Source organism: Haemorhous mexicanus, chromosome 8 (genome assembly GCF_027477595.1).
Source record: "Haemorhous mexicanus isolate bHaeMex1 chromosome 8, bHaeMex1.pri, whole genome shotgun sequence".
Taxonomy (NCBI): Eukaryota; Metazoa; Chordata; class Aves; order Passeriformes; family Fringillidae; genus Haemorhous; species Haemorhous mexicanus.
The window spans coordinates 24,064,146-24,075,546 of record NC_082348.1 but is presented as its reverse complement, the minus strand read 5'-3'; the positions used below and the strand labels follow the sequence as shown (position 1 = coordinate 24,075,546).

The 11,401-nt window shown below is 38.0% G+C and overlaps 1 protein-coding gene across 3 annotated transcripts in view; it reads left to right on the top strand.

Moving 5' to 3' along the window:
- The first annotated feature begins 1,927 nt into the window (after positions 1-1,927).
- PDE1A (phosphodiesterase 1A) overlaps positions 1,928-11,401 on the top strand; it is a 143,082-nt gene continuing 133,608 nt past the window's right edge. For 2 of the 3 annotated variants that reach the window (XR_009487363.1, XM_059853217.1), the window contains exon 1: positions 1,928-2,196. Coding sequence is in view for 2 of the 3 variants with exons in the window: in XM_059853217.1 (XP_059709200.1) it covers positions 2,093-2,196 (104 nt within the window). In the remaining variant the exon portion in view is untranslated. The remainder of the gene's footprint in view (positions 2,197-11,401) is intronic. The other variant, XM_059853219.1, reaches the window with a different exon arrangement.

Genomic DNA, 11,401 nt, shown 5'->3' with positions numbered 1-11,401 from the left:
CCACGCTGTCCCTGGAGGTTGATGTGGTTTCTATAAATACGTAATTTCTTTGCTTTTCTTCAGAAATTTGGCAGTTAAAAGGCAGGGAAGAGCCCAGATTAGTGTGAGATGTTCTTATTAATTATTCCATGGAAGGATATTTATGCTCTTTCTTACAAACTTTGGTTGGGCTCCATGCAAAACAGGAGTAGAAACTTTGGAAGGTTTTAAGTTGTTCAAAGGCACTACTGCTGCATTTGACCAAAAAAAAAGCCTTACCATTGTTGAAAATACATATTTGTGTTCCTTCACTGCTTTTCAGAAATTATTAGTAAATTTTATGGAACTGACTCTTAAATGTCTGAGTGTGGAAGAATTCGGTGAAAGTCTGGAATTTAATAGCAGTTTAAAATTGTGTATGTCTTAAATCCGTGGAAGCAAATGAAATGTACTGTTTAATTATCCACCTGAAATCAGCATGCAAAAGATGCAACTCAAACTGGTTTATAACTCTCAAAGGGTGTAATTTATCTCTATAATGTGCATAAAAGTTGCCATAGAGAAACAAAATTGGTTAGGTAATTGTGAAATGTTCAGATTATTTCAAAGCTGTGAGCCCCTTTTTTATTTTCCTGTGAGAACCTGTGTACTTAGTAGTAATACCCATTTCTGCCCATTGCATCAGACAGGAATGCTCATTATCTCACTCCATTGCAAAATGTAACTCAGATAAAGCTGTTTAGTTAAAACCATACTGGAATATTCCTCCCTCACCCTTAGGCTCCTTCCAGTCACCAACTGAGGACTCTCATCCTTACTGTTCCAGTGTGGACCCAAAGCTCCTTTTCCCAACTGGCAGTGGCACCAGTAGCTGACAAAGCTGACACATTTACTCCCTCTTGGCACATTCCTCTTGCCTGGCTTCTTGCACTGCTCTTAGTCTGATTGAAACAAACACGATCACTGAGACAAGTCTGGGTATATTTGATTATTTGGCTGCTGCTTCAGAAATGAAGATTTTTTTACTCACCAAACAAGACAGAGTGGAGAAGCACTCTGCAAACCCAAGCCTGTGACCGAGTGAGCAACAAGGAAATCCCCTCCTTTGCCCTCTCCAAGCCCTGACTTTGGCCGTACAGAGAGGTTCTCAGGTTTGCACTTGGAAGGCAGAGCAGGCAATCTGCTGCATGGCTCATGTACTGATTAGTCCTCAACCCTTTTGCTGTTTGTATGCACTTAATTGTTTTTTTGCTGGCAGACACACAGAGTTCAGCATCAGGTTTTGACACACGCATGCTGCTGTCCCGGAGGACTCTCAGGGCTGTCTTGCAGCTGCTGCATTTTCCACCAGTAAAATTGACAGTTACCTACTGTGTGGAGTTGCTAGGAGAAGGTGAACAGTCATCATTACAGCATATTCCTTCAGTAACAACCTGTAGCGCTCGCTGATTTCTCTTCTGCAGGGATTTAGACGTGTCTTTGCTACTGACTTAGCATTTGTGCAGTCATATTTTTATTGACAGGCTGGTAGATATTTATTCAATAAGAAACAACTCAGGATCAGCTAAAGAGAGGAAAGCTCTGGCATTTGAACATACACTCTTTTTGTAGGGTGATGTGGCTGATACTGGCATCTACCATCTGCTTTCCTATTGCAGCCTGTTTCTCCAACCTGCAAAGCAGAAACCAGCCTTTCTTTCCTTCTGGATTGTTAAAGCCATTCACATTTATCCTGCATGGCAATGAATTATAGTCCGTTTTAAGGACTCTTTTGTGCTTCTGTGTGTATTCCTACAGCAGAAAAAGTGCATGAGAAAGGAGCTTGAGCAGTCAGTAGTATAAGTAGCTGGCTCTCCCGTATGGATTAGACTTGTGAGGTCAGAGGAGCTGTGTGTACTTGCTCTGTGCTTGGGGGGGAAGAGTGGATTTGTCTGTCAAAGTGAATAGCGATTCAGGCAGGATCGTCCCTCAGCTGTTGTAATTCTGATGTGTTTTGCTATGACAGCAGCTACTGTCTAACATGCGTGGATCTTCTGAAATTTGTAGTGGACTAAGGACTGCTTTTACTTGCTGCTGAGCCTGACTGTAACTGTATCGCTGTAGGACAATAACGATGGGGGCTCGAGCGACAGAAACAACTCGGGAACTGGAAAGCGCCTCTGTACAGTACCAAATAGGAGGACATGCAGAGAAAATGTGGCAACGACTCAAAGGAATGTGAGTAGCTTGTCTCCTTGGCTTTTGTTCTGTTCCTTGGGAAAGATAATTTTCTTCTGTTTGTTAAAATGTCTAATTAGCAAACGGGAGAGTTATCTTGAAGCTGTGAGCAGTATTTGCTCCCATAATACAGTACATCGTTCTGGTTTACGATGGTACTTAGATTAATGTCAGACTCTCTGTTAGGTTCAGTCATCTCATTTAAAAGATGTAAAACAAGTGAGAGTTATTATCCAAATTGAAATGCAGGTAAGTCCTTTCAAGTTAGCCCTTCCATATCTCTGATATGATTTTGTGAATGTTATCTTCAGAATCAGCATTTCTGGAGCTGTTTGATCATTGTTGTCAGCATGTATGGGTAAGTATATTATTGCAATTCTACAGGAAGAACTAATACTTTGCCTTTAAGATTGAAGGTAAAGAAGTCTATATTAAAAGGTGCTTAGCTATCAGGAAGCTGCTCTGTCTGGTTTTTGTCAATATTTTGGTGTTCAATAATGCTAGAAACTATTTCAAGGAGTATTTGAGGGGACCACTGTGATCCTGCTGTGTCTAATTCACTGCTTTCAAATGCAATTTTCATTTCAGTGCAAATGATCGGTAAATAAACAGCTGCAACCTGTCAGAGAGAAACTCTATCAAACTAGTGCATTCTAAACCCCTCAAATGTCAGCATCTCCTTTTCAGTATTTGCCAGGTTTTTGACCTCATAGCTCATGTCAGAATTGTTACAAATAAATGCATGTTACACTTGTTGAAGCAAAGAAATGGCACTATTATTTTTGCTGGGAAGATTTGTAATCCTGGGTTTCTAAAGGTATTCCACAGATGCTAAATAGTGCCTCAGTTGTTGAAGGTAAACAGGTTATTTAAGTGTGGAGGATTAGATGTGTCAGCTACGGCACTGCCTGTTTCCCTTGCACTTTGGCTAGAGACTCAAACTGGCTGTGGGGAAGGGGATTTCCACCATCTGCTTTCTTTAAAGGGAAATTGGTTTGCTTGATTGGAAAGTCGCTTTTCAGGTCTGGCCAGGGATTTATCATAACTTCTCTGTGATATGCTTTTGAATATTTGCTCTGAATCCTACCATCACTCTGTTTAACATATTTTGGGAAAAATGTCCCCATAAAATCTCCAGAGTGTACACAGCAGAGCAAATATTTTGGATATTTGATGATGTCACACATTTTGCCACTGAGTTTCTGCTACCAAAGACCTCCATCAATTTGTGTAGATTTCCTTTTGTAGGGTCTTAGCTGCTGTTTTTGCTCTGTAAGTTCTCTGTTACCACTAGACTGTTGGGTTAAAGTGTTTCCTTTCTTCTGCCTCTGGAATGGTACCATTAAATTAACTAATGCAAATAACTAAACATTGGTGAGACAATACACGACCTCCGGGAAATAAGTTTAATTCTTTTTTAGGAGTAGTTAAGATGATATTTGGAATTTGTGGTGTATCAATATCAAATGGAGCTAACCTGTTTGGAAACTACACATCTTTCACAGGCAACCTCATGAATATTGTGACAAGATGATGCTAAAATACTTGTATTTTAAAAGAAAACAAGTTATATTATTAGATATGTGCTCAGCTGACTGTTCTTCAGACTTACCAATGGTTGCATTTTAATTATTCACTAGTCAATTGGAAATCACTGACTAGTCGATATTATGAGCATTGTATGGGGAAATTTCAAAGAATTGAAAATTTCAGAGTAGATATCTGGGCTCACTTTATAGCATAAGCATCAATCATGAAGGAAAAGGATTCTTTTTTTTTGTGGGCAGGTATCAAAGTAGAAGCATGTTTGTATATGGTAGGGGAGAGGGACAGATAAGTGGAACTGCCAGATAATCTGACTTGGGAAGAATTCTTTTATAAACAGTCAGGAGAATTGTTTCACCTTAGAGATGGGAGCTGTTAATCTAACTACATATGATGGCAAATTATTGGGCTTTATAAAGTAGTGTGCAGTAGTATATTTACGCTGAAGTCAGGACTTCGTGGTTTGAATTTTGAAGCTGAATCTGATCTTGCTGATAGAGCCCACAGACCTACATCATGTTCATGTGATTTCAACACAGTTTTACCGTGTTTGGCAGTCCAGACTGCTGATTATCTTCTTGCAAGCAGGTCATTATTTCAGAAAGATCATTGGATTTAACTTAGGTAGCTCTCTGAATAGTGTTCAAAAGCTGTACAATAGAACCTTATTTAAAATCAGCTTTAATTTTCTGTTAGCGTTACATCTTTTTTCATAACAGACTTTTAATTAAAAATTTGGCAGCAGAAGTCCATTTAACCTTGTATGTCTTGGAGTATTTTTGTTGTTGGCTTGTTGGTTTTTTTTCATTTATTTTTATGAAATAGAGACTATTCTAGAAGATAGGTGAGTTGAATGCACTTAAAGCTAAATGAAAATCCTTATTTGAATGCCCAATAAGAAAAGTTGTCTACTGTGGAAGCTTGAGTGAAAGGGCCTTTTTATAGGTTTCTGTTCTGTAGGCTTTCATAGATCTTGCTAACCTAAGTGTTGCAATAAAGGCTGGGATGTTTGGAATAAAATTAAAATGAAATATAACTTTTATTTGGTTTATGGTGCTTTACAGCCAAGCTCTTCCTTTCATATGGCAAGTAAAAATCCCACACTGTTTTCGTTACACTGGAATTGCAGCAGTGCTGCAACCAAGGACATTATCTGTCAAAGATATTTGAATTTGAATTTCATAACGATCCTTAGCATTGGTGCTGGTTTTATTGATGCCTGAATGTATAAAACCCAAGCTCAGTGAAACAAGATGTGTGAAAGAGTCGTGTAAATTTGTCTTGACTGTAGCTTCTGGTTTTTGAATTGAGATATTTTCAGTATGCAGACTGCAAGCTTCTAATGTTTTGTGGTTCATGGAGAAAGCAAAAAACAAATAACAAGGAGCAGCTAAATAACTCATATAATAGTGTGGCTTTTATAATTCTCTGCTATGCAGAAGGATAAAAACAAAAGCCATTTAAGCCACTGCAGGAGCTCCAGCTGCCTGACTGAAGGGGAGTGTTGGATACCTTCCACTTCAAAAAACTCCTTGTCACAGGCCCAGCCAAGGGGCTCCTTCTCAGCCTATTTAAATGCCACCAGTTACACCTTTTCTCCCACAAACATTTATTCTCTATTGGATTGAATCCTTCTTTAGACAGTAAATAAGCCTCTAGCTTAAATGTGTTATGGTGCCAATAGATCCGGATGATTTGCTGCCTAGGAGTGTTTGTCTTTTGCTGCTGGTAGAGCATGCTAGGGAGCTCAGAAAGAAAAGCTGCTTTTTAAAAGCATTTTGATTTGGAATGCAGAGAACCAGGTTTAAAGCAGAGGTCTTTATGCTCACTGGCCTTGCAGTGTTTGGTATTCTTAATCTGCACATAGACTTGACTTTGTATTGTTCCTCGCTGTGTGAAGTTGTGTGCTAAGATCTCTTTTGTCTTTTTGCCACTTCACTCAATGTCAATGCAGAACAGCCAGACATCCCCCCCACCATCTTTTTTCATTTTGCAAGTAGACATCTGAGACACCTTTGCAAGTAGCTTCTACTATCCTCATCACTGCTGGACATAGTGTTAGAGGTAGGCTCCCTTTCTGAGCTTTGAATTCATTAGTGAGTAATTAACTTGATTTTGCTAAATGTCTGTATTTGCTAGAACTCTCTAATTGGCCAGAAAAATGTCTGAATGGGAAAAGTTCCAGTCCAATGTTCCAGGAATCTGGGGACTGGAAATTCACATGTGGTTAGTATAGACTACTTTATGAAATTTTTACTGCTTTAAAATGAGAATGTGTTATTGCCATCACTGGTTAGAACTAATTTGTGCTAACTTGTATGGCAAAAGGGATTTGGAAAACAGTCATAAGCTTCTTTCCTTACCTTCTCCCCTTTCTTTTCCCCAACATTCAACATAAGAGACCCTGATTTCTGCAGGAAGGAGTCTAAACTGTTTGAGGTACTAAAAGGGACTGACATGTACACCCAGTTTCTTGGTCCTACAATGCTGCAGTGACAAATTGCATGCATACACATTTTGTTGAGACAAAAAGGGGCCTTAATCACTGATTTGGGGAAATCTGGCTTGATGTCAAAGAAAGTAGAAAAATGGCTTCCTGTGCACCTGCTGAATTATCAGAAGATAGAATTCTTTTAGAGGCACTGAATAGAATCCAGATTAGCAGCCTAGTTAAGTCTAAAACAGACTAGAATGGGTAATTTTATTTAGAGAACAGTCATTCCTTCACTAGGTCCATGGATACTGGTGGAACAGCAGCAGAACAGCTTCCAGCTATGGCAGAAGTCTTTCTTTTCCCAAGCTGCTTGTTTACAATTTATTTTATACTGTGTTTCATGTTTGCTTATTGCCCTTGTCTCTATGGTCTATTTGCCTCAACTATGGTAGTTCAGTAAAGCTTAACTGAAGAGATTATCAGAACAGAACATATTATTGTACAAAAATTTATAAATTTGTGAGTACTGAACAAATAAAAAGAGGAGAAGAGAGAGAATTACAGGTGCATACCTATGGTAAAAAGTAGCAAGACAGATTTTCACTTACTGCTAACTATACCAGGAATAAATGGATAAATAGTTCAAGTAGTTTTTACTTGTAATGTTACCTATTTTTACTTGCTTGTAATGTGAAAACTTTGCTATAAAGCCATAAGCTCTTAAAAGTAATCAAGGTGACAGGTATTTCTAAGGGAGCTTTAAGTAAAATAAAAGTTGATTTCAGAAATGCTCTGAACAGAAAATGGAAGGTATATGATGATATACCTGGTGATTGATATGCATTTCATTAGTGCTATAATCACTGTAAGAATAGTTTAATTATAAATTGTGAACAGCTTCTTTTGCTTTTGAAAGCAAAGTCTGCTTCTGCACCTGAGTAGTCAGGTAAACAATTTATAATTATAACTTTGTAGCTTATGAGCAAGTATCTAATTAAACATAATATGAAAAAATTCAAATTTTCAGTAAGTCTCGATTTTAAGTACCTAACATTGGCAATTTAGAGAACTTTTGTATCCAATCATATTATTTTACTGTTAGAAAACTTTACTGTTTCCATTAGTATCATATAGATAATAGACATAAAATTAATTTTCAGGTTCATACTGAGTGTCTTTCAATTTCTGGCATGTACCAATGCTGTTGATTGTTTAGAATAAATGCTGATCTTCCAGTTTACTGTGAGTAGGTGAACTGCTGTGCCTATAGGAAGCTGTACTAGAAATGATTGCAAATGGAAGGAGTGGTGCACAAACCATAATGTGCCTATGATACCAGTCAGAACAGCAGCAGTGTGTTTACAGGTGCCTCTGAATAATGCAATAAAATACTGAGATTCCCCATTAGAGCTTTAAATGAACATGTTTCTACATCCCTCACATATGTGTCCAATTAAAATAAAGTATTATATCTAAGAACAATGGAAAGGAGATTAAAAATAACATTTTATGAAGCTGACTACTAAACTGCAATTAAATCTATATATTCTGTGTTTTGTTTTTTTTTGGCTTAAACATCTTTCTCTATTTATGCGACATCTGAGACTTCTAAAATTTCCTAAAAGCTTCTTTCTGTGGCTATTCACTTTGTAAGTGTTCTACTCAGATCTCTGCTTAGAGAGATTGTACATAGCTGGCTACACAAATAATGACTTTCCTCTTATTTTGAGGTCCTGCCAACTCCTTGTGCAGGGGTCCTTGATTGCTGACCAGTTTTTATAAACATTTCTTTGAAAACTTCATTCTCTAATTTAGCTGTTGCCCAGTGAAGCCTGCCACAGTTTGTCAGAGCTATGGGTCAAAACCTCTGAGCTCCTCTGGCTCTCCCACATGTAACTCCCAGGTTCTGCTCCACCTCCACAACAGAGTCAAGTCAAAATATCTGGATAGGAGAAAAAAAGGCCTTTTGTCTTGCTAATTATATAGAGTTAGAAAAATGCAAATGCCTAAATACTGAAATTACATAGTTACCAGTGGAAGCTATAATAAAAATAGGCATTCACTTCATACATCTGAAAGAGAAACATAACCTCAGGTTTATCAAAATTGTGCCTGACAGAATTTTTCCTGTAAGATGTCAAAATAATCGTTTAGGAGTGAACCCTTTTAGTACTGTTCCATTTTGTTTGTGTTTTCTCTCTGATCTGGCTTATTCCTGGTATAATCTCTGGAGGAGGGCTGGAACAAAACGGTTGCAATTATTTCTGCTGCCATTTATTGGAGACTATTTGACAAAAAGGCTGCAAAAAAAGGTGTAAGACCTACTCTGGTAGCGAGTCCTCCAGTACTACTGTATTCTATCTAACATGAAAGGTTTATTTTTGTCAAAACACCCCTCCAGACATTCAAAGCCTTCCAAAAGGAGGGAAAATAACCAGCTAACCAGCCAGCTAAGGACCAAATGGGCTAAGCTTGGCCCACAGACTGCACAGTGGCAGAGTTCTTTACACCTTCTCAGGCAGCAGCAGGTATTTGGATTGCTTTGTTTCCTTTACTGCCTTCCCATACAATCTCATTACATACTCGAGGTCACCAATGCAATTTGTGGAACTTTTTTAAAACAAGGCTTCATAAAGAGGCTCTATAGAGGCAGTCAGAACTTCCTACCAAGTAAATCCTTTCATTTTACTAGGGAGATGGGGAAAACTGAGCCGTTGTGACTAAATGGAGAGAAAATTGCACTCTGCTGTGGTTAAGGGAAGCTAAACAGAAATTGAATACATCACTTACAAAGTTACAGCTGACAATGAAATGACTCAGTTTTCACAGTCCATAAAGCTTTGCAATTTGTCAGGCAGTGCTGCAGACTGAAGAAGCCAGCCTTCTCCCTGACCTCTCTTTTCTCTTACAAAACTGCTTAGACTTGTAAAGAACTGCTACATCCAGTTTCTGTCGAAGGCTGCAGCTGGTCACAGCATAGACACACATTTCCTGACACACATTCCATGTGCAAGGAATGGTGATTTTAAAGGAGTGTGACGTGCTCCTAAAAGCTTCTGTGATTCTGACTGTTGGCCAGCATATGTCATTTCATTTGTGAAGTCAAATGCTGTTAACATGATATTGCAGTATATTCCTGTGGATTCTGCTAGAAATTTGATTTCCAAAGTGGTTGGTTTTCTGAGTGGAGTTTGTCAGAAGTATTACCCCTAAAAGGTGACCATTTTCTGCAGGTACTGTGGATTAAGTTGTTTCCCACAATACATTCTTGATTCCCAACTCTTATTGCTTATTCCATGTTCTTTTTTTTTTTTTTTTTTTAGCTGTTCTAGTGGACTGGTTTTGATACCACCCAGGGGTTTCTTCTGTGGTAAAAACAGCAATAGCTTCCCTCCATATAAACCTAAATTTTATCAGTTCCTAGGCTGGATTCCCTCTGTGTTTTCATACCTAGTTTAATCCTTACAATGGAGAGAGTTGTCTGAGGCTGGGAGAAGGTAAAGGAGATGGTCTCACTTGAGCAGCTCTCTAAGAAAACAATCATTGTCTTGCATCTGTTATACCTCCTTGGTTCTATGGTATTCTAAATCCCATCCTGGGGTACCTGGTATTGTATCAAAACATGACAGAAAATGTTGATCCAATATGAACCACTTCTGAGGGTTCAGTTTTGTTCTGGTATTTTTGAAAGGCTGACTTTGAACTAGCAGGTTTCATGAAGATCAAGTCGTGCCCACGTCACTCCAGAGTTATGATGCACAGATAACATCTGTGCTTTTGTAACCTACAAATAGCTGGCCTGAAAGAAGGCCAGTGTCAACATCCGTGTTGTGTGCTTGGGCTTATTCAGGACAATTGCAACCATTTATTTGCACCTCAGCTGAATCAGTGAAATACTGCTGGGTAACCTGTAACCAGCAGTTACAGAACTGTATTCTAAACCCCCCTGAGCCTATTGTTTGCCTTGGCTAAAAGGCCCTTTGCCACTGCTGGCAGTATCTTGTGGATCTGCAAATCAAAAAAAAAGCTGAAAAGGGCTTTATTAGAATTTTTATTCCTGAAGTGAATGATCTGAGTACTCATTAGCTGCAATTGTGCTACTTATGGTGTGTACACGAAGCTGGACTGTAATGAGATTTAGGATGGTTTATTTTGAGTAAGAGAAGTGTGGTCATCTGAGTCAGTGTTGTGAAATGACAAAAAGCATTCCTAAGTTGCTTGTCTCTTTGACAATTTATGCAAATATGTCTGATTTTTGATGTTCCAGAAAAGCCAGTATACCTTGAGGTATCATGTGCTGGAAAACATTAAAATAACATGGATGTTAAAGCTTTGCTTGTTTCAGGATTAGCAGCTCTATAAATATCACTCCAATGTTAAAAAAAAGTGCTTTTTCTTGTCTTCTTCAGTGATCTCATGTTTGTAGTTATCATTTAGCATTTTTGCATTATTATATTGCTATGTATTTAGTAAGTTTTTCAGAATAGGAGACGGTTGAATTCCAGCCCTTCAACCCTCCAAGCATTTTGCAGATATTATTTGAAGCAGCGTTGTTTAACTAGGAGCAACCTCAAGGAAGATGTTTGTCTGTACAAGTGCTTCTGCTCCTTTATCTGTTGTTTGACATTGCCTGCAGTTTGTTTGACCCAACCGTTCTCCAGACTTTTGGCGCCCCAGGAAAACAAGTAGCCTCCATAAATATTATAGAGACATTTAATTGTTGTGAATTCCTCTGATAAATAGTGTTTGAAGGCAGCTACATTTGACTTGTTCACTGTTAGTGCAATTTATGCCAGAGTAAAGAACAAACTGCTGGGTAGAATTTACTTATTTCTTCAGTTCTTTTACAATATAGAACTGTTCTGCCTGGGAAATTTGAAGTTATTTTTTTTCTTTTGTGTTGTCTGCAGAATTTTTTGAAGAATTAACACCTAACATCATGCTTACCTGCTGTTTTATATTTTGTATTTTTATTTACTGTTTTGAATAGTTTATTTTTTGTTTTGTTTTTGTGGGTTTCTTTTTTACAATACCTTGGACACCTCTTAGTGTAATTCTGAAGCTTTCTTTCGCCATTTTTACTAAAGGCTTGATGAAGGTTTGAGTATTTTTCTTCTAAACTGAAGATTTTTTTATTTATATCACTATATTTCCTAATCTCAAATATATTCATTTAAGATAACTCAGATACCTGTTTGGCAGAAATGCCAAATATACCAGGCTCAG